Source organism: Eumetopias jubatus, unplaced genomic scaffold, assembly GCF_037043125.1.
Source record: "Eumetopias jubatus isolate StellerSeaLion01/CBP00866 unplaced genomic scaffold, mEumJub1_p1.0 scaffold_4, whole genome shotgun sequence".
Taxonomy (NCBI): domain Eukaryota; kingdom Metazoa; phylum Chordata; class Mammalia; order Carnivora; family Otariidae; genus Eumetopias; species Eumetopias jubatus.
Window position 1 is genome coordinate 185,853,003 of NW_028274810.1, and position 23,230 is coordinate 185,876,232.

Consider the following 23,230-nt stretch of genomic DNA (forward strand, 5'->3'; position numbering starts at 1 on the left):
TCTTTGTGTCTTCATCAATTTCTTTCATGAGTATTTTATAGTTTTCTGAGGACAGATTCTTTTCCTCTTTGGTTAGAGTTATTCCTAGGTATCTTATGATTTTGGGTGCAATTGTAAATGGGATCGACTCCTTAATTTCTCTTTTTTCTGTCTTGTTGTTGGTGTGTAGGAATGCCACTGATATCTGTGCATTGATTTTATATCCTGCCACTTTACTGAATTCCTGTATGAGTTCTAGCAGTTTTGGGGGGGAGTCTTTTGGGTTTTCCACATAAAGTATCATATCATTGGCAAAGAGTGAGAGTTTGACTTCTTTGCTGGTTTGGATGCCTTTTATTTCTTTTTGTTGTCTGATTGCTGTGGCTAGGACTTCTAATACTATGCTGAATATTAGTGGTGATAGTGGACATCCCTGCTGTGTTCCTGACCTTAGGGGGAAAGCTCTCAGTTTTTCCCCATTCAGAATGATATTTGCTGTGGGTTTTTCATAGATGGCTTTTATGATATTGAGGTATGTCCCCTCTATCCCTATAGTCTGAAGAGTTTTGATCAAGAAAGGATGCTGTACTTTGTCAAATGCTTTTTCTGCATCTATTGAGAGGACCATATGGTTCTTGTTCTTTGTTTTATTAATGTATTGTATCACATTGATTGATTTGCGGATGTTGAACCAACCTTGCAGCCCAGGGATAAATCCCACTTGGTCGTGGTGAATAATCCTCTTAATGTACTGTTGGATCCTATTGGCTAGTATTTTGGTGAGAATTTTTGCATCCATGTTCATCAAGGATATTGGTCTGTAATTCTCCTTTTTGATGGGTTCTTTGTCTGGTTTTGGGATCAAGGTAATGGTGGCCTCATAACAGGAGTTTGGAAGTTTTCCTTCCATTTCTATTTTTTGGAACAATTTCAGAAGAATAGGTATTAATTTTTCTTTAACGTTTGGTAGAATTCCCCTGGGAAGCCATCTGGCCCTGGGCTTTTGTTTGTTGGGAGATTTTTGATGACTGTTTCAATTTCCTTAGTGGTTATAGGTCTATTCAGGTTTTCTGTTTCTTCCTGGTTCAGTTTTGGTAGTTGATACAGCTCTAGGAATGCATCCATTTCTCCAGATTATCTAATTTGTTGCCATAGAGTCGCTCATAATATGTTCTTATAATTGTTTGTATTTTTTTGGTGTTGGTTGTGATCTCTCCTCTTTCACTCATGATTTTATTTATTTGGGTCAATTATCTTTTTTTTTTTGATAAGTCTGGCCAGGGGTTTATCAATCTTATTAATTCTTTCAAAGAACCAGCTTCTAGTTTCATTGATCTGTTCTACTGTTCTTCTGGTTTCTATTTCATTGATTTCTGCTCTGATCTTTATTATTTTTCTTCTCCTGCTGGGGGTAGGCTTTATTTGCTGTTCTTTCTCCAGCTCCGTTAGGTGTAGGGTTATGTTGTGTATTTGAGCCCTTTCTTGTTTCTTGAGAAAGGCTTGTATTTTTATATACTTTCTTCCTAGGACTTCCTTTGCTGCATCCCAAAGATTTTGAACAGTTGTGTTTTCGTTTTCATTTATTTCCTTGAATTTTTTTCATTCTTCTTTAATTTCCTGGTAGACCTATTCATTCTTTAGTAGGATGCTCTTGAGCCTCCATGTATTTGAGTTCTTTCTGACTTTCCTGTTGTGATTGAGTTCTATTTTCAAAGCATTGTGGTCTGGAAATATGCCGGGAATGATCCCAATCTTTTGGTACTGGTTGAGACCTAATTTGTGACCTAGGATGTGATCTATTCTGGAGGATGTTCCATGGGCATTAGAGAAGAATGTGTGTTCTGTTGCTTTGGGATGGAGTGTTCTGAATATATCTGTGAAGTCTATTTGGTCCAGTGTGTCATTTAAAGTCTTTATTTCCTGGTTGATCTTTTGCTTAGATGATCTGTCCATTTCAGTGAGGGGGGTGTTAAAGTCCCCCACTACTACTGTATTATTGTCAATGTGTTTCTTTGGTTTTGTTAGTAATTGGCTTATATAATTGGCTACTTCCATGTTAGGGGCATGTATATTACCATTGTTAGATCTTCTTGTTGGATAGACCCTTTAGTACGATATACTGTCTTTCTTCATCTCTTATTATAGTTTTTGGTTTAAATTCTAATTTTTCTGATATACGGATTGCCACCCAGCTTTCTTTTGGTGTCCATTAGCATGGTAAATGGTTTCCCATCCCCTCACTTTCAATCTGTGGGTGTCTTTGGGCATAAAATGAGTCTCTTGCAGACACCATATCGATGGGTCTTGTTTTTTTATCCAATCTGATAGTCTGTGTCTTTTGATTGGGACATTTAACCCATTTACATTCAGGGTACATATTGAAAGATATGAATTTAGTGCCATTGTATTGCCTGTAAGGTGACTGTTACCCTATATTGTCTGTGTTCCTTTCTGGTCTATGTTACTTTTAGGCTCTCTCTTTGCTTAGAAGACCCCTTTCAGTATTTCTTGTAGGGCTTGTTTCCTGTTTGCATATTCCTTTATTTTTTGTTTGTCCTGGAAGCTTTTTATCTCTCCTTCTATTTTCAATGACAGCCTAGCTAGATATAGTATTCCTGGCTGCATATTTGTCTTGTTTAGTGCTCTGAATATATCATGCCAGTCCTTTCTGGCCTGCCAGGTCTCTGTGGATAGGTTTGTTGCCAATCTAATATTTCTACCATTGTAGGTTTCAGATCTCTTATCCTGAGGTGCTTTCAGGATTTTCTCTCCTCTCTGAGACTTATAAGTTTTACTATTAGATGTCGGGGTGTTGACCTATTTTTATTGATTTTGAGGGGGGTTCTCTGTGCCCCCTGGATTTTGAAGTCTGTTTCCTTCCCCAAATTAGGGAAGTTCTCTGCTATAATTTGCTCCAATATACCTTCTGTCCCTCTCTCTCTTTCTTCTTCTGGGATCCCAGTTATTCTAATATTGTTTCAACTTATGGTATCACGTCTCTCTTGAATTCTTACCTCGCGATCCAGTAGTTGTTTATCTCTCTTTGTCTCAGCTTCTTTATTTTCCGTCATTTGGTCTTCTATATCACTAATTCCCTCTTCTGCCTCATTTATCCTAGCAGTTAGAGCCTCCAGTTTTGATTGCACCTCATTAATAACCTTTTTGATTTTGACTTGGTTAGATTTTAGTCCTTTTATTTCTCCAGAAAGGATTTCTCTAGTATCTTCCATGCTTTATTCAAGCCCAGCTAGTATCTTTAAAATCATCATTCTGAACTCTAGTTCTGATATCTTACTAATGTACATATTGGCCAGGTCCCTGGCAGTCGGTACTGCCTCTTGTTCTTTTTTTTGAGGTGATTTTTTTCTGCCTTGTCATTTTGTCCAGAGGAGAATAAATGAATGAGAGAACAAAATGCTAACAGGGTAAAAACAACCCTAGACAAATATACTCTAAGCAAATCCGAAGAAACCTGAACCCAGGGGAAAATAAAGGGGAAGAATGAAAAAAGAAAAAGAAAAAGATAAAACAAATCAAAACAAAACAAACAAACAAAAAACAGAATATGATCAAATATGATCAAGCTGGTGCATAGTTTAGTGTCACACACTAGATTTTGGGCGTATTTTGGTCTGTTAGAAGAAAGTGACTCCCAAGATGTTAACAAAAGAAAAATTTATGTATGTACAAAAATAAAGGTAAGTTCGATGAAGGGATGGAATATAATGTAAAGATGAAAATTATGAAAGATTTTATAAAAGGAATTGATAAGGTAAGAATTTGGTTGAAAGAAGAATGAAGAGGATTTAAAAAAAAAAGGGAGAGAATGTGATCAGGTAGGAGACTAGATCAAAGCCATATACAAGAGATTTAGGGTATACTTTGGTCTGTTAGACGAAACTGTATCCCAAAATTTTAAAGAGAGAACGACTTATATATATATATATATATATATATATATATATATATATATATACCAAAAATAAGTTTAGCTACTTTGAAGAGATAGAATATGGCTCTAAAAATGAAAAAAATAAAAAAAAAATTTAAAAAAGGAATTGATAAGATGTTGGTTGAAAATGGGAAAAAGAAAAATTCCAAAAAACAAAAGAAAAAGAAAAAACAGAAAATTAAAAAAATTAGCTTTGAAAGACTAAAGAATCATGGGAAAAAAGCCATGAATTCTATGTACAGTATTCCCCTAGTGCTGCCGTTCTGTCATTCTCGTTCATCAGTAAACTTCCTCTTGGCTGGCTGTTCTTGCTGATCTTCTGGGGGAGGGGCCTGTTGCCATGGTTCTCAAATGTCTTGGAGGCAGAATTGCCCAGCTAAGTAATCTGCTTGGGTTTTCTCTCGGGAGCTTTTGTTCCCTGTAAGCTTTCTGTACAGCTTTGGCAGATGAGAGTGAAAATGGCAGCCTCCCAATCTCTACCCCGGAGGAGCTGAGAACCCGGGGCCCCACTCCTCAGTGAGCCCCCAGAGAAAAGCATTCAATCACTTGCATCTCTCCGGTCGCCGGCTGCACCCCATGCTCACCTGGCCTGTGATCAAGCATTTCTACCTCTGGCACACAACCCCATGTGGAGTCTCCAAACTCAGCACATCCCTGTGGTGTGCTCCCATGCCATTCCTTCCAGGGGAGGAAGGGGAGTCTCCCTGGATCTGCCACTTGTTCGGTCCCTGCTGGAGGAGCAGTGGTCTGACTATGCTGCGGATCACGGTTTATGGCAACCCTGAGCTGAGAGCCTGCTCCTCAGCTCCGTCTCTGCACCCAGCTTCCCCGTTCCAATACCTGGGAGCTCTGCTGCAGTCAGGCACCCCTGGTCTTTCTGTGACCCCAAGGGTCCTGAGACCACACTCTCCCGCGAGGGTTTGACCCCCTGCTTAGCCACTGGAGCGCTGTCCCTCAGCAGAGCTGACTTCTAAAAGTTCCGATTCTGTGCTCTGCTGCTCTATCACTTCCCAGTAGCAGCTGATGGAGGCCCCTCCCCACCATCTATCTTCCCGAATATCACCTTGCATTCACTTCTCCGCACATCCTACCTTCCAGTAAGTGGTCGCTTTTCTGTTCAAAGAGTTGCTGCTATTCTTTTCTTTGATTTCCTGTTGAGTTCGTAGGTATTCAGAATGGTTTGATTCCTATCTAGCTGAATTCCTGGGACCAGACGAAATTTACGTCTCCTACTCCTCTGCCATCTTGCTTCTCCTTCCTCTATACTTTTCCTTTTTATATGAGGATTAAAAGGGGAGATATATAGGCTTAATTGGAAATGCTGTGTTTTCCACTTGCAAACTCTTCAAAACCAAGAACCATAGCTTATTCATTTTTATTTTCCCTACAGTACTAATAGTTTAGTAAGTTCCATATAAATATTTATTGACAAAAATTATATACTTTTCAGAAATAGAAAAACTAAGTTTTACTACATGAGTGAAACCCATATATTTTAGTTGTGTTTTTTGTTTTCTTTTCTATTTCTTTTTTTCTCACCCAGATCTGTAAATATTTATGGATTATTGGTTATTGATAAGGCGCTAGGTTGAAGTAATGCTGTAAAAGTAGACACATATAGATCTGTAAGTATACTGCATAGCTTTATCTATAATGTCTTGATACTATAGTTTCAAAAGTAACACACGCAACATTTTCAACAGCATGCATTTCCCACCAGTTCACTGGCAAAGCTTGCCCATTGAGGTAGTTTGTTATTGCCACAGTTCTACCTCCCTTCTTGAGTACTTCTCTGTCCTTGGGAAGAATTCTGTACTTCCATGTTCCTCCTCGATTGTCCAAAGTCTCACACTTGTCCTAGGGCTCAGCCCACTGTCAGACTTGGAATAATCCATTTCTCTCTGCTTACTTGCATTTACTATTTTTAAATTGTTTAAATTATGACTGTTTCTTATTGAAAACTGGGACAAAACAAAGGATAGATATAGAATAAGAAAAAAGAAATAATAACCATAACAATGTTCTAGACACATTGCTGTCACCATTTTGACATGTTGTCATTTCAGTTTATTTTTTATATGTTTTAATATTAGTAAGCTCATATTGTATAATACAGTTTTGCTTTTCTTTTGTGTCTAATTTTATAGCACTTGCCATTTATTTGTTATTTAAAAAATCAACTTAAATTTTATCTTCAGCTTTGCTTAACAATTTATCATGGGGCATATTCCTCTTATTTTAATTTATATATGCTAAGGTGAAGATGTAAGTTGTCTTTACATCTCTCCCTTCCCAAAGAAATAACTCCCTTCCCTAAGAAATAACTTGTTCATTGCCTAACACAAAAAGCTGTAGAGTAATTCCTTGTTCCCCTCCAATTTATGCTGTCCGGTGTAACCTTTTAGATTCAAGTGCATAGTGAAATGCTCTGGGATGGTTATCATGTTCCATTTCAATATATTTTTTATTCCAGTACTAAAAATTCCTTTTTTTTTGAGCTTTATATATAGTAGCTTTACTATTTGGAAAGGTAGGTTCCTACATCATTGTTTTTCCTCTTCTCAATATACCTAGTTTCCAATCTAACTGTTTTCAGATGAAATTTAAAGAGCATTTGTTGTTGTTCTTTTATATTTATATAAAAATTTTCATAACATTCTCATGTGTTTTTATTGTGGTGAAAAACACATAACAAAAATTTACTATGCTAGCCATTTTAAGTGTACAGTACAGTAGTGTTAACTATATGCACATTGTTGTGCAATAGAGGTCATTAATAACAAAAACTAGCCTTGAGTTGGTAGCAGGTGTTGATTAAGTAATTTGAGGAGCTCAGAATTTCAAGCATTCTGTCTACCACGTTTTTGTTCCTTTCCCCATTTTCAAGTCCTCTAAGTGAAAAAAATGTACCCCATGATCAGTGCCCTTGCTCAGATTCACCTTCCTCTCCCTATGGAGAGAGACTCTACAGATTTTGCAAACTGCCTTGGTATTTCATCTGCTTTGGTAAAAACAGAGATGCAGCCATTGCAAAACCAGAAAACTATAAATGAACTGACTGAAGAGCTATCCATCTCCCTCCTCAATTAAAGAGATACTCTAGACAGGAAGATGATGCCAATCTCACACAATGCTCATGTGGATACTTTTTCCCCACAGACTGTAGGAGTAGAGGACAGTTAAGAGCATTCACACAAGAATCTCAAAAGAAACGCTCTGTTCAATACAGCTATCCTGATGAGAAAGATAAGGACTTAAGTGATCTAATCAGTAGGTATGTACAGAAATATCTAATTTCTTTGGGCTATTTACCATAGATTTATTTCAAATATACAATTTGAGGGGTTCTATAGAAACAATGTTTGACTCATTTACATATAGGATAAATTATACAACGATGAACAAATAAATAAATTTTGTAATATATATGGGTTCCTTTTCACTCTGGGACATCATATCCAGGGCATGTTTAGCAATAAATATTTCTCAATAAAGTACAGAAAATTGCACATCATAAATGTTATTTATGATTCCTTAAATCACATTATGGATATTGCTGTTTTTAAAATTCTTTTCAAAAATAGGAAACTCAGCATATTGTTTGTAAGAAAAGTAATAATATTTATCAAGGTAAGTTGATTTTAATCCATGTATTGTGTACTGCAAAGAAGGTTTAATTTGTGACCAAGATGGGATATTTTTGATCCCTCAGAAAACTGAGAAATGTCAATCTTAACTCCTTTGAAACCTGTTAGGACTTCTCCTGTGACACTTATATACAAGTTTCATATATAGTTAACTTTTTTACAAAGTTTCTCCTCACACTTGTCTTAGAAGCTTCTGGAAACAGAAACAATGACGTGAGCATGGGTGTATACAGTAGCTCCTTTTCACTGAGTAAATATTCAGTAGATGCTTGTATAATTAAATTACAAAAACAAACATACAAACATTATAATTGACAGTCCGGTAGGAGACACTATTGAAGACATTTTGTTATCACACACTAGTAACTTTGTCTTTCATAGCAGCCTCCTAGGTATTATAATTCAGTCAAATTCAAAATACATTTTTGGAGTTCCTGCTATCAGTCACAAGTGGGAATTTGTGACATATGTAGAAATGAACAAGACATAGTCTCTGTCTCGTAAGATTTATAGTCCAAGAGAGAAGGTGGGTAATCTGATAAGGGAGATGGGTGAAGGTTTCAGATTCTGGCACAGGTGCACACCTTCTTTCCATTACTTCATAACCACAAGTTATGTAAAATTTCAGAGTCTCAGTTTCCTCAGCTGTAAAATGGGCATAATAATACCTACTTTATGGGATTATTATGTTGAGAATACATATATATGTAAAGCACTTAATAGTGATGTGAGATGCAACAGTATAGGCATTTAACAAAAGAGAGGATAGCAAATGCTGTTATAGTTAGTGCTCACTATATGCCAAACATTCTTTTAAATGCTATGCAAATATTAACTCTTTGAACAGAAGTTCTCATATAATACTGAAATGAAATCCAATTAGGATGCTGTATAGTTCAGAACAAGGTGTGGATAATTCTGGACTTTTAGCCTATGCAGAGGTGAGCTCTTGAGAAAGAGACTAAGATTTTGATGAAGGTTTAGGGCTTCCCAGTCTGAAAGAACAGTGAGCAAAGTCATGGGGACAAAGAAATTTAGGTGTGTTTGCAGAGTGGTAAGTCTTGGCGTGTTACTAAATGACCTGGTGTGTTCAATACGTAGGGATGAAGAGCATTCTGGAAGAATGTTCTATAAAAAGAGATTGAGGCAGAGAGAGAAAGGCCTTGGATTCTAAGCTAAGAAAACTAAACCTGTTCCATGTGTTCCTGGAGCTCCTTCCTGCAAGGTAGACTGTTGACCAGGAGCAATAACCCCAGTCAGAACCATTTTTAAATAATTCAAGTGGCAGAAAGCAGTCACATGGCCCTTATTTAATTTAGCATTTCATTTGTTTTGTAATCCACTCTACTACATGAAATGTTTCACCAGAGAAAAATTGGAAGTAGATGTTGGGCAACACATTTGTAGGCAATTTTTCTTTTTCTTATAAGATGTTAAAGGAGATCTGGCTCTCCAGTCACATCCACAAGTATGTGGCATGGACAAAACACCCACTACCTGCCTTCTGCCCTGTCTTACAGCCACATCCCGGTTCTTCCAGAAACATTCATTTCACTTGTTTTGAGGTAATAATTAACGTATAAATTATCTGAACTCTTTAAGATTATGGTGACCTCGGGGTGCCTGGGTGGCTCAGTTGGGTAAGCAACTGCTTCCACTCAGGTCATGATCCTGGAGTCCCAGGATTGAGTCCCACATCGGGATCCCTGCTCGGCGGGGGACCTGCTTCTCCCTCTGACCCTCCCCGCTCTCATGTGCTCTCTCTCTCTCATTCTCACTCTCTCAAAATAAATAAATAAATCTTTAAAAAAAAAAAGATTATGGTGACCTCATGGACGTTCTCCTTACCTGTAGCCTTAGTCACTCAGCTATAGATTGGTTAATTTCAATTTTAGTCTCCTGCCAATCTTATCAAATTTGACTCAAACATGAGCCTTGCAATTGGGAGTTCTGTTTATTGTTGATGTGATGATAAAAAGATAATACCAGCTTTGTTTTGTCTTCTAACTATACACACTTCAGTAATCCTTTGTAGATTGTTCTGTTGTGCTGAAGACTTGTTTAGACCAAAGAGGGCCAAATTCCATCACTCAGTGTGCACAGATCACTCAGACTATGATTTCACTCTCACTTTTCTCTGCACATTCACCTTTCTTTTTTTTTAAGATTTTTTTATTTGTTTATTTGACAGAGAGATAGAGATCACAAGTAGGCAGGCAGGCAGAGGGAGAGGGAGAAGCAGGCTCTCCGCTGATCGGGGAACCCGATGTGGGGCTCGATCCCAGGACCCTGGGATCATGACCTAAGCTGAAGGCAGCCACTTAACTGATTGAGCCACCCAGGCGCCCCCACATTCATCTTTCTTGCATTTACTCTCTCTCAGTCACAAATTGAGCCATTTTTTAATACATTGTTCATGAATTAACATCAGTTTAACTTGATAAATATTATTTTTTTCTTACAAGCTCTATGCTGAGTTTCATGTTTTTAATAATATATAGCAACATCCATACTATCCATCTTTTCCTTCCATCCTCCCCCCACCTTCCCCACAACCCCCCAATAATCTCCCTAGCTGGTATCCTTGTCTCTTTTCTCTCTTTCCACACTGTCTAAAACATAAATCTGATCAGGCCTAAAATGTCTGTGTAGTGGTTAAAAAAGGATTTTTAAATTTTGTTTTTAAAAATCCTGATTTGCATCCAACTGTGCAATTTAATAGCTGTATCATATGGACATATTAACTTTCTATTACAGTATTCTCATCTGAAAGACAGGGCTGCTTCAAGTGTCTCTTGGCACTGCTGCGTGCATTGAGTGAAGCGATGTGGCCTCTAGGTCAGAACACTCAGAGCTGCATGGTCCCTGAAATGGATGAAGAATTATGGTCTGCTTTATTTAGCTTCCCTGACTCATGCCACCTCCCACCCCCACCCCAGGCAGAAGTCATTACCTTCTTATTTGTCTTCCTCATACAAATATTGTATTTCCTGCTTGTTCATCAGTCAGCCTTTTCTGAGAGAGTGTTAGCAGCCTACTTACTGGAAAGCACCCTCACATGTATCTTAGCGTAATGCTTATTACATAACCCACACCCAACACATACTTATTCCATTGTGAACACCATTTGACTGTATAATCTGGTTTTGCCAATATCAACTACTCCCTGTGTTCCTACATTCAGTACTTTAAATCCTGGTTGTACCTTTATACAATCATCCAGACTTCCTTGTGGCTAAATCCCCTTTTATTCAACACTGATGATCTACAGGAGAGAGCATCATGAAAACAAAAGTGTCAAATAATCTTAATTAAAATTATCCATTGTTACTAATATCATCCATGTCAACATTGGTACACTTGAATCAATTTGAACACGGCACCATAGTAAAAGCTGGTGTGAGGCCACTAGTGATTCATGGTGCCTCTAATTCATAGTGTCTTATGGGACATAGAGTTGATCTAGTGACTGAGTAACTGGCATTGGTAACTCCTGTTCTTTTTCAATGCTATCTCTTCCTAAATTACCTCTCTGATGTAAGCTCTGTGACATGTCCTTGGTTTAGGAATTGTTTTACAAGCTCATGGGATGTACTGTATCTGGCAAGCTATTTTCTTACTGAACAATAGAAGACATATATCAAGCAGAACAAAGCAGAACAATTTTGAAAGTTACAATGGCTTTTTCACAAAGAAGAACTTTTAACAAAATTTGGGGAAAAAAAAGAAAACTTGAGACATTAATAGCACGTCAACTAAATCAAATCTATATAAAAATATTTTTTTAAGATTTTATTCATTTATTCATGAGAGACAGAGAGAGAGAGAGAGAGAAGCAGAGGGAGAAGCAGGCTCCCAAGGAGCAGGGAGGCCGATTGCGGGACTCGATCCCAGGACCCTGGGATCATGACCTGAGCCGAAGGCAGATGCTCAACCATCTGAGCCACACAGGCGCCCAATATATAAAAATATTTTTGACAATATATTGTAATCATAGGTGGATGGAACTTTCATTTCAATTTTCCAAACTTATTATTTACCTCTGTGTTTTGAGAACTTCAGTTAAGCTCTAGGAATCATATTTTAAATTCAGCCCAAGACTTTTTATTTCCTTTTATTATCAATAATACTGAGCTATTTTGCATCTGGTTTAAGATTAGATTTTTGTTAGACTAGTATTCTCATCTTAATTTAGTTCTTGCCATGAATTTATAATAGAACAAGGAAATTTCCCACCTGCGTACTATATAATATATAATATTTAATTTGTCACTGCTCTTTCACTGTGAAGTGGAATGAACAATTTACTAAAAGACATAATTTGAGATCTAAATAATATGTCAAATAGATATGTAATACTATGTGGCATTCCCTTTATTTCCTAAGAAATACTTCCTTATCATTTTGAATAAACTATGTGGAACAGATATGACACTCTGGATTATCTTCTTATATGTCATTTAATTTTAATTTCTAATTCCAGTCACATCTTTTTATGTCCACACAGCATAGCAGTCACAATGCCCTGTACATTCCAATGCCTGAGGAATATTTGTTGATTTTTTTTTATCATGCAACTTCTATTTTTCAGCATTTTATTTGCTTCTTGTATAAACAGGCAACAAGGTCACTTGTACATTGATGAAGATGGTAGAAACGTGACACTTCTGGCAAAAGCAAAGTTTGCCCAAGATTTCAGCAATTTTGCAGTGGAAATTCAAAAAACCATCAAAGCTCTCAGAGAACAGGTTTGTTTTTTTTCCCCTAAGTAACATGTCCTTGTTGTAGAGACTGGAATAACTAGATTAAAAAAAAAAAAAAATCTGTCCAATGACTTTGTGAATATATAGCACAATACCAGAATAATAATGGGGAGTTATTATATATATGTGGAGAGTTTCCTTATAAGAGTTGAATTCAGGGAAGGAGCACTTGGGTAAAATCCATTTCCTTTCTACCAAATACCAATATCTTCAATACACAGGGTCCCAGTGATGGAGCTCTCTGCTCAGTGAGTTTTTGAGTTCCTGCTCAGTGCCTTTCTGAATAGTTGTGTTTGGGTGCTCTCTTCATCTCTGTGGATATAGAAATTTGTAACAGACCAACAAATACTTTTCCTATAATTTTTTTTGTTTTTGAAATGGAGTCCAAACAAGCCTCTTAGGGATTATTGGTTTGTCTGGCTTTCCTTTTTTGAAAAAGCTATTGTTAAAAATGAAATTTCCACACTCCTCTGCACTTTTGCTTATTTTGCCAGTTGTTCTAGCTCGTGGTTTATTTAATTTTTTCTAAAATTTGGGAATGAGTCAATGAGAGATTTGGCTTGTATTAGAAATGGCATTTAGATGGTTTTATTCAGAAATGGAAGTCTGATCTCTTTCAAGGCATGGTGCTGTGCTGGCTCCTTCTTTGACTTTAATGTCACTGTGAAGCGTATTCTTCCCTTCTTACCATCAGAGGTCTTGAGGCAGAAAGCACTGTAGGGGTGTGAGAAGAACCCAGGGTCTGAAGACAGGAAGTTCTACCTTTCAAGTTGTCTGACCTGGGCAATTTATTTGACCATTCAGAATAAGTGCTGTCCTCTGCACTTTCAGGAATGTTATGAGGATCAAATGAGATTATATGGCAGAGGCACTTTGTGAACAGTAACCTCCTTAACATATTACTGTTGCGTGTGAACGTAAAAATATTATCTTGTATAGAAATGCGAGATTACTGGCTTGATGTGTGTGCCACCCTTAGGGGCTGGCTGCAGCCGTGGTTTGCATCAGTGTGCTACTCATCAGCACCGTTCCTTGTGACCAGAACACCTGTTTGTCCAATCAGTTGTCCAATCTGAGTCTGAACATGAATCTCAAAGATGTGAAGCATTGTTTCTTGAAGGTTATTCTTGAAGGATAAGGTTATTCCATCTTAGAATGGTTGGGGTGACCTAGGACTCTGGGACCCCACTGAGTCTAGGGACCTTTATTTTATTTTCAGTGAGCTTATGTGTTATATTATACTGGTAAGAGAAAGTCCTCGGCACTGGGCTGCAGAAGGTGGGCCCTGTTAATTTAAACATTAATCCATTTATCTATATAGCAAATTATTTTTTTATAAACTTATTTTATGGATTTTCAGACACAGGTAGAATCCATAAGCAACATTTTAGTCCAATTTTATCTGCATGTTAGTGGTAATATTTCATCTTTGGTATGTGCTATAGTGATTAGAAGCATTCCATATACCCCAAGACTGCAGTAGCTGGCCCTCCTAGTTGTCCAGTAACAATTTGAAGTAACACATATCTCTAAATGTATCAAGGAAAAGTGTTTTTTCCTGTTAACTTGCTCTATCTCTTCCATTATATTGTAAATTTCTTAATAGCTGGGGCCGTTTCACTGCTGGATCCTCAGTGCCTGACACATAGTACTTGTTTAAAAACAACCAATGTTGGGGTGCCTGGGTGGCTCAGTCGTTAAGCAACAGCCTTAGGCTCAGGTCATGATCCCAGGGTCCTGGGATCGAGCCTCACATCTGGCTCCCGGCTCAGTGGGAAGCCTGCTTCTCCCTCTCCCACTCCCCTTGCTTGTGTTCCCTCTCTCGCTGTGTCTTTCTCTGTCAAATAAATAAAATCTTAAAAATAAATAAATAAAAGCAACCAATGTTTCTTTTTTTTGTTTTTTAATATTTTATTTTATTTGTCAGACAGAAAGAGAGAGCGTGCGAGCACACAGTAGGGGCAGAGGGAGAGGGAGAAGCAGGCTTCCCGCTGAGCAGGGAGCCCAATGCAGGGCTCGATCCCAGAACCCTGGGATCATGACCTGAGCCAAAGGCAACCACTTAACCGACTGAGCTACCCAGGCACCCCTGTTTTCTTTTTGAACTCAAAAAGTTCTGGATCTATGAAGAATATAAAGGGTTTGTAAGGATTGGACAAAGATGGAAGAGGCAGTTTAGAAGGTCCTGAGAGCTCTTACAGGAGTCAGGTTTCCCTGAGCTGTGGCCGGGACACACTGATGGGAAGAGGGGGCAGTAGGGCACAGAACTGTGTGCACACTGAATGAAACCCAACAAAATCTTGACAGATAAAAATTGAATGAATAAATAAATATGACATAATACCAGCATTGGGAACTATTGATTCAAGTCAGAAATCAGCCCAGATCATGTAAAGTAGATTGAAAAAAGAAAAAAAAAGGTTTAGAATGGAACACAGAGATAAATTGAGCATATTTCCTGGGTAGCTTTCAAGAGCATCTACAACTACATCTATGACCAGAACAAGAAACACTCAGAGGTGGACAGGATGATGAAGACAGACGTTCTGAGGATAAAGCATATTTTCAGATAGAACAAACCCTTAGGATTTGTGAAATTAACATTTGTTGTTAATCTGTCATTTACTGTATAAAAACCTGTTTTAATGGTCCATGTTAATATGAAATGTATCCTCTTAGCTAAAAGAAGGACATTTCTAAATGTGCAGTGTGTTCAGCTTTGTAGCTTTTCTGTTGTTTATCAACATGAATGCAATACATTCTGTAAATAAATAAAAAACAGAAATTAAACCCTTTATTTTATGAAAAGTGAGCACCCAGATAAAGTCATGTCTATTTCTCATGGTAAAATTAAAGACAATGAACAAGTAGATTAAACAGAATATAGAAACTGTAGTCCATAGTGGTACTCATCACGTAGGAGATTATTGTTATTCTTGAGACCATCCCTTGTCTAAGACACAAGATTCCAACCTTCACTTACTAGCCATGGGTTTCTACCTTTACTTTCTGACCCTAGGTGCATTTTGTCTACGGGGCTGTGAAATAGTGCCAGTCTTGACATTTTCCATTGTTGATTGTTTACATTTATTAGGTGACTTTGGAATGTCTAGAAAAGATATTCATTAATGGTGGTCCTTTAACCATGATAGAATCAAAGTAATGAAGGTGGTCTGCAAATTCCATGATGTTGTAGGTGTTTTGTAATCAGTGGATTATAGTAAAGTATATTTGCTCTTTAAATATGATTCTGATCATTGTAGAGATAACTAGAGCCATAACTACATTCAGAACATTTAATTATTTCAATCTGTGATGGTGCCTAATTTACATGGCTGTAAGGGTGTTTGTGTATGTTGCAGGGGGGAGGTGGTATATAATGAACAATGAGATGATATATAAGAACTTATACGTTTAATTAAAACTAAATTCTTAAAATGAGGTTTTCAAACTGTTTGATGTCACAATAAGTGCTTTATAAAGAATAATTGAGACTTTGGGACAAGTTCTCAGATCTCTAGTATCCTTTTGTATGAATATAGAGTAAAATAAGATATACATTTGGACTCAAACCATCAGATTTTTTAAGAGAAATCTAAGCCATTCAAATAAGCTCTTAAGCCATTTATTTCAAGTTCTATTCAAGCTAAATAAGACACACAAGTTTGCATTTAATATTTAAAATTAATTAAAATAAGCATATGTTATATTTTTATATAAATATCAATATCATAATAAAACTGAATTGTAGTCTTCATATGGTATATGCTTTTTCCACAGCCCTTTGGTATAATGGATATATTTTCTCTTTCTCTAGGAGCCTCTCATACAGATATTTATTATTTTATGGTTGAGGTTCATGGTGTTTACACCTCTATCATTATATTATTATCCAGAGCTAGAATTTACTTAATTGTTATAGACTTGGAATTTATCTTGCAAGTATATCATTTGTTTATAGAAAACAAAATGTTTTGTACATTTTGATGCAATTTCTAGAGCCACAATGTACTAAAAAATGGAGTCTACCTGTTTTATTATATGGGCCTAAATATCATTTTTCAGATATTGTGTCATATGTGATCAGATCTCAGACCTTATGACATAACTCAAAAAAAGTGCCTAATTTTGAGTATCAGTGAATAGTACAGTGGAGATACACAGATATCACTAAATAATTTGCATGTACTTAAGATCATTTGGAACACCACATCAATATTATGACATTTTAGAGTGAATTTTCTTTTTTAATATTTTATTATTTCTTAATATGAAATAATTGCAAGTGATTTAATTTTTTTTCAACAGAAAGAAGAAACACTAAAATTAAATTTAAAATGTAATATCATTTTATTTCCCAAGGAGATGTATAAGTCAGTTTTCAGTGAAAATAACAGAAACCCTCTAGTAATTCCAAGTAGGATGGGTTTAAATACAAGAAGTTATAGGTTTTCACAACCTTTGGAAGGGTGAGAGGAATAGAGGTCATAGAAACAGGTGCAGGGAGCTATTTGGTTCACAGGAGCTCATTTGGAAGCCACAGTGAGTCTCAGCAATTTCACAGGAGCCTGAAGCTCAGCCTATGTACCTGTTAGCAGTTGTGCTTGAGGATAATACTGCTTTCCTTTCCAATCTTACATGAGTGCCTCTCATTGGTAGACGAACCCAGAACCATAATGGGAAGGAAGTTAGGGTGTAGTTGTCTAGATATCTCCTCTGAGATCTATGTAAAAGGGTGCAGTTGATGATAATTTAATGATAGATAATCAATGGCCCATATTTAGGCAAGATCATGTATTTCACTGTAACTTGGTAATTGGTTGGATGGTTGGAAAGACTGAATGTGAAGCTAGAAAGATACCTTGTGGTCACAAAGACAAAATTCTTGTTCTGAATTCAGATTAGTTAGAACAAGCAGGAAGGGAGATAGAGCAATAGATTGTCCACTATAACTTATTTATCCAAAGTGGGTTCTTTCATGAGTTCAAAGGGGACAACAGTAATAATAATTAAGCCTGAGGGAGGAGGGAAGCATAAATTAGAACTGTTCCAGAAAATCCAGCTCCATCACTTTACTGAACAAGTATATGAGGATGAGTGAAAGAAAAGAATCAAAGATACTTCAGAGGCTTCCTTTTAATTAAGGGACAGGTAATGTTATTACTAATATGACAACCACAGAAAGTGAAACAATTAAAGCTAAAGGAAGTTTTGACATATGTAAGGAACAGAAAGATGTCAAGTATGGCTGGAGAATAGGTAATAATCAAGAATAAGAAAAATCACATGATATGAGTCTGAGAGGCAGAAACTGTCTAAATAAGAAGGCCTATTAGTGTTCTCCTGAATTCCAAATCTCTGAGGAACAGGAAGGATGCTTTGCATTTGAATTTAGATAATTTGATCCGGTTTCTGTGGGAGAACTGATAAAGGAATACAAAAGTGACTGCAGTGATCTGTCGTGTTCCAGAAGTGAGCAGATGTTGGCTTAGGCTGTGCTGATGATCTTAGACAGGAAGAAAAAGGACAAGCTTTGGAGACATAATTGTGAAGTAGAATGGTCAGGACTTAGTGACTGAATGTATTACAGCAACTCCATTTTGATGTGGAGAAGCTCCTGCCCAAAGTGAGGTTCTTATGTCAAAACCCATGGGAGTAATTGTTTGGTATGGCCAAAGGAAGATTTATTACTCACACAGCTGGGGAGATGCCAGGGATGTTCACACACAGAAGACCACGTGAGGACACAGTGAGAAGTTGGCCATCTACAAGCCAAGGGGAAAGTCCTCAGAAGAATCCAACCCTGCCAGCACCTTAATCTTGATTTTCAGCTTCTACAACTATAAGAAAATAAATTTTTGTTGTTAAGCTGCCTGATCTGTAGTACTTTATTATTGCAGCCCTAGAAAACCAGTACAGATTTTGGTACCAAGAAGTGGGATGTTGCTGTAACAAATACCTAAAAGTGTGAAAAAGGTTTCAGAACTGGGTAATGAATAGAGGCTGTTTAGAGTTTTGAGGTGCCCATTAGAGAAAGCCTAGATTGTGTTGGAGAGATTTTTGGCAGAAATATGATTGTTAAAAGTACTTCTGATGAGATCTCAGATGGAAATAAGGAACATGTTATTAAACATTGAAGGAAAGATGATCCTTGTTATAAGTGGCAAAGAACTTGGGTGAATTATGTCTAATGTTTTGTAGAACACAGAAACTAACACAAGTTGACACAGGTTGACTGCTAATGCATACAGGGTTTATTTTGGGATGATGCAATGTTCCAAAATTCGATTGTGATGATGATTGTACAACTTTGTAAATATACTGAAACATTTAAATGACAGTTTTATAGATTCTTTGGGGTTTTCAACATAGACAATTTTGTCATCTGTGAATAAAGGAATTTTGTACCTTACTGTCCATCTATGTACCATTTATTTATTTTTTATTGTCTTCTAGCATTAGCTAGGACTAAAAGTTCGAAGAAGACTGAGAAAGGAAAGTTCCCAATCTTATAGGGAAAGCACTGTGCCTCTCATCATTAAATATGATAGCTATAGATGATTTTTGTAGATTTTTTTTATCAACTTGTGGAAATTCTCTATTACTAGTTACTGAGAATTGTTATCATGGGTGAGTGTTGGATTTTGTCAGATCTTTTTTTTATCGATATCATGAACATATGATTTGTTTTTTAGCCTGTTGATATCATAGATTCCACTAATTGATTTTGGCTGTTAAACAAGCCTTGTATACCAGGAATAAATCACACTGGGTTATGGTATGTAATTGTTGTTATACATTGTTAGATTAAATCTGCTACTATCTACATCTACATGTATGAGAGGTATTGTTCAGAAGTATTTTTCATAATTTCTTTTTTTCCCTCATAATTTCTTAACCTGGTTTTGGCTTTAAGTGTTCTATTTGCTTCTATTTTCTGGAAGAGGTTGTAGAGTCTTGCTTTTACTTTTTCTCTAAGTGTAAATCACCAGTGAATCCATCTGTGCCTTGTGCTTTCTTTTTTGGAAGGTTTTTAAATTACTGATTTAATTTTTTAATAGATATAGGCTGTTCAGGATGTCTGTTTCTTATGTGAGTTTTGATAATTTGTGTCTTTAAAGGAATTGATTCCTTCCATCTAAGTCATGAAATCTCTGGGCCTAGAGTTGTTTATAGTATTTTTTGTCCTTCTAACGTTCATAGGATTAGTAGTGCTGATTTTATTTATGATGTTGGCAGTTTGTGTGTTTTCTATGTTTTCTTGGTTAGTTTCACTAGAGATTTATGAATATTATTGATATTTTTAAATAATTAGCTTTTGTTTGTTTCCATTTTCTATTGTTTCCCAGTATTCAGTTTTATAGTTTTCTGTTATAAATTTCATGTCCTTTTTTCCCTATGCTTTGGGCTTAATTTTCTCTTATTTCTCTAGAAATTAGAGTTTTTCTAGAAACTAGAATTAGTTCATTTGAAACTAGGACAATTATAGCAACAAAATTAAACCTAAAATATGACAAAGAAAGGACATCAAATGTTTAGAACAGAAATCAATAAAATTGAATATAGAAAAGCAATAAGAAACCTCAATGAAAACAAAAGCTGATTTTTTAAAAAAACAATAAATTTCATAAATCCCTAGTGACACTTAACCAGGATAAAAAAGAGAGAAACACACGAATTTCCAATACTGATTTCCTATCTTTCTTCATTTACAATATATGGATTTAATTCCATGAATTTTTCTTTAAACATTCTTCTATTGCACTTGCCAAATTTTGATATTATATCTTCATTTTCATTTATTTAAAAGTATGCATTTCTTTTCTATTTCTCTTTCTTTGATACATGGATAATTTGAATTGTGTTTCCCAATTCCCAGATGTTTCTGTTATTGACTTTTAGTTTAATTCCACAGTAATCTAAAAGTGCACTTTGTATATCTATTCTTTTCTATTTGTTTAAGGTTGCATTATGGTCCAGGATGTCATAGATCTTGATGAATGTTTCCTGCTCTTTGGGACTCAACTATGTCTCTGCTTCATAGATTTTAAATTTCCAGACCCAAACTAAAGGAGCACCCCTGTCTGGAAAATACTTTTCTTGTGGTAGAAGAAAAAAAACAATGTTGGGACTGGTGTTTAAAACTTCTTTAATATGACTCACATTAGCTCTGCTCATGTGTCATTGGCCAGGGTGAGTTATAGAGTCAAACCTGATGTCACTGGGAGAGAGCTATACTACTCCCAGAGAGAGTGACCACAGAGGGGTCCATGGAGAAAGGCCCACTATAGAGGACCATTGACTTTTGTGAACAGAACAATGCAATCTATCACAAGCCACTTCCAGAGTGGGAAACTTTGGACACAAAATTGAGTGGGCTTTAGGAATAATTGCTACTTAATAGACCTGGTTCTAAATTCAGTCAAATATTCCAGTAAATACTTGGGAATTTCAATACACTGTAATTAGTAAATTTTAGACTCAAAATAACTTTTAGTATATTTCTATAAAATGGAATACTACTTTTTAAGGGACATACTTTCTCTCTGGATGAATTTTGCAAAAATTTTAAGTTCTTAGGTCATTTACTTTTATGATTGGATCTCTAAGTTTCCTTTAGGTGTTAGATATTGTGTCTAAATTTTACCCTTTTTATGAGGCTACCATTCATAGAAGAATAGGAGCCCAACCTACTCTGGCATAACTTCATCTTAACTAATCACATCTGCGATGCCCCTATTTCCAAATAATATCACATTGTGAGGTACTGGGGATTAAGGCATTGAGTTACAAAATTTTGGGAGTCACCACTCAACACATGAAAGGAACTATGAAAGTAAGGATCCTACTAGTAGGCAGCTCAAGAATGACAATATTGTTATCAATATTGTCTGCTATGATTAAACAGCGATATGGTGTGGCTAAGCTTTTGGTTAAGTTATTAACTTTGCAGAGCAAGTTAATAAATTATATAGAACAATAATTTTGGAGTCATTTAAGTCAAAATTTTACATAACTGTATATGATAAATTACTTCTGGGAAAATAGAGTAGATGTGCTTTTGCCTATTCCTTGCAATGTACAACTAAAAACCTTAAACATCATATATAAACAAACATAAGAAGACTCAGAATGGTGAAGAGAAGAAAGAAGTGACCTTGGGTCCCAAGGAACAACGTGTTTTTGTTTCATGGTTTTAGGTATTTTTGTTTTTTCCTCATGCAACCCAGTTTGGAGCTGAGTAGCTTGCTTGGCAACTCTGAAATGACATCAGGTAGAGAGGGAAAAAAGGCTGAATGAAACCTTACTCTCTCTAGGCAAAAGACTAGGAAACAGACAGCCTAGTGATAGAGAAAACTTTTAGACAATAACCATCCTTCCCCAGCCAAACAACATAGACAAAACTTTGGCCCCACTGCCACCAATGCTAGCAAGCCCTGAATGAGGAGCCCAGACTTCTACCCACTCCAGCCTTTAATTAGGCATCATAACTCCCCCCATGAGGCTATTGTCAGAAAAGGCCAAGCAGGAAACCAGGATTTTCATCTCTTTTAAGTGATTACAGTCAAAAGCAGTAGAGACCCTGTGGGGAGTTTTGACTTCCACTCTGACCCAACAATAATGAAGCACCACTCTCCTTTCCCACTGGGGTGGTGTCAGAAGAGGCCCAGTGGAGAGTTAGGACTTCCACTACTTCCCACTGGTAATGAGATCACCCTTTCCCCTCACCACCCCATGGTCAGTGGAGGCCATGTGCAGAGCAGTTAAGAATGTACTTACGTCTCCCAGCTAAGAAAATATAAGTGGAGGCCCAACAGGGAGCCAGGACTTTCAACTCCATATAGGATTAATGAAGAGAACTTTCTTGGGCATCGACAGAGGCCAAGTGGGGGACACAGACTCCTACTTCCACATGGCAGCAACAGTGTGGTGCCCTCCTTCTGTTAGAGCAGTTTCAGAGGAAAACACACACAACAGAAGGCTTAATAACATCCAAATTCTCACACCATAACACTCAACATGTCCTTATTTAAATAGAAAATTATTCATTATGCCAAGAACCACGAAAATCTGAAATGGAGTAAAAAAAAAAAGACAGTGGATTCCAACACTAAAGTGACAGAGATATTACAATTATGTGACAGGGATTTTAAAGCAGCCATCAGGAAATCAAGAAATAGAACACAGAAAAGTGAAAAACAGAAAGAACAAATGGTAAACAAAGAATAAATTGTATATTTAAGCTCTAACATATCTAATCATATTAAATGTAAATGTTCTAAATATACCAATTAAAAGACAGATATTAAACAAACTGTTTAAAAAAGCATAACCTATATTTTATGCTGTCTACAAGAAACTGACTTCAAATATAACAATATAGGAAGGTTGAAATTGAAATGGTGGAAAAATATATATTATGCAAAAATTAATTAAAATAAAGCAAAAGTGGCTAAGTTAATTTTGGATAAAATAGATTTCAGGGGAAGGATTACCAAGACAATTATACAATGATAAAAGAACCAACCACAAAGAAGACAAATCTTATATATACATGCACTAACCAAGAGAACTGCAAAATATTTGAAATATATGAAGCAAAAACTAATAAAACTGAAAAGCGAAATAGTCAAAACTATTTAGTCAAAACTTCAACATCCCCATCTCAACAGTACAGAAAATATCTAAAAAAAAGTCAGCAAGATTTAGAAGAATGCAAAAATGACTACAAACAATAGGATCTAACTGACATTTTTATAGCACACTCAATCTAACAATAACAGAACACTCCCTCGATTCAAGTGCCTACTTCTAGTACCAAGATAGACTTTATTCTGGGTCATAACAGAAACCTTAATAAATTTAAAAGAATTCAAGTTATGCAGAGC

At 36.3% G+C, this 23,230-nt stretch overlaps 1 protein-coding gene across 1 annotated transcript in view; it reads left to right on the forward strand.

Moving 5' to 3' along the window:
* The window catches only part of PXDNL (peroxidasin like), a 478,851-nt gene that overhangs the window by 447,228 nt on the left and 8,393 nt on the right, over positions 1-23,230 (forward strand). The window contains exons 20-21 of the mRNA XM_088023147.1: positions 7,091-7,205; positions 12,197-12,326. Coding sequence (XP_087879273.1) covers positions 7,091-7,205; positions 12,197-12,326 — 245 coding nt within the window. The remainder of the gene's footprint in view (positions 1-7,090; positions 7,206-12,196; positions 12,327-23,230) is intronic.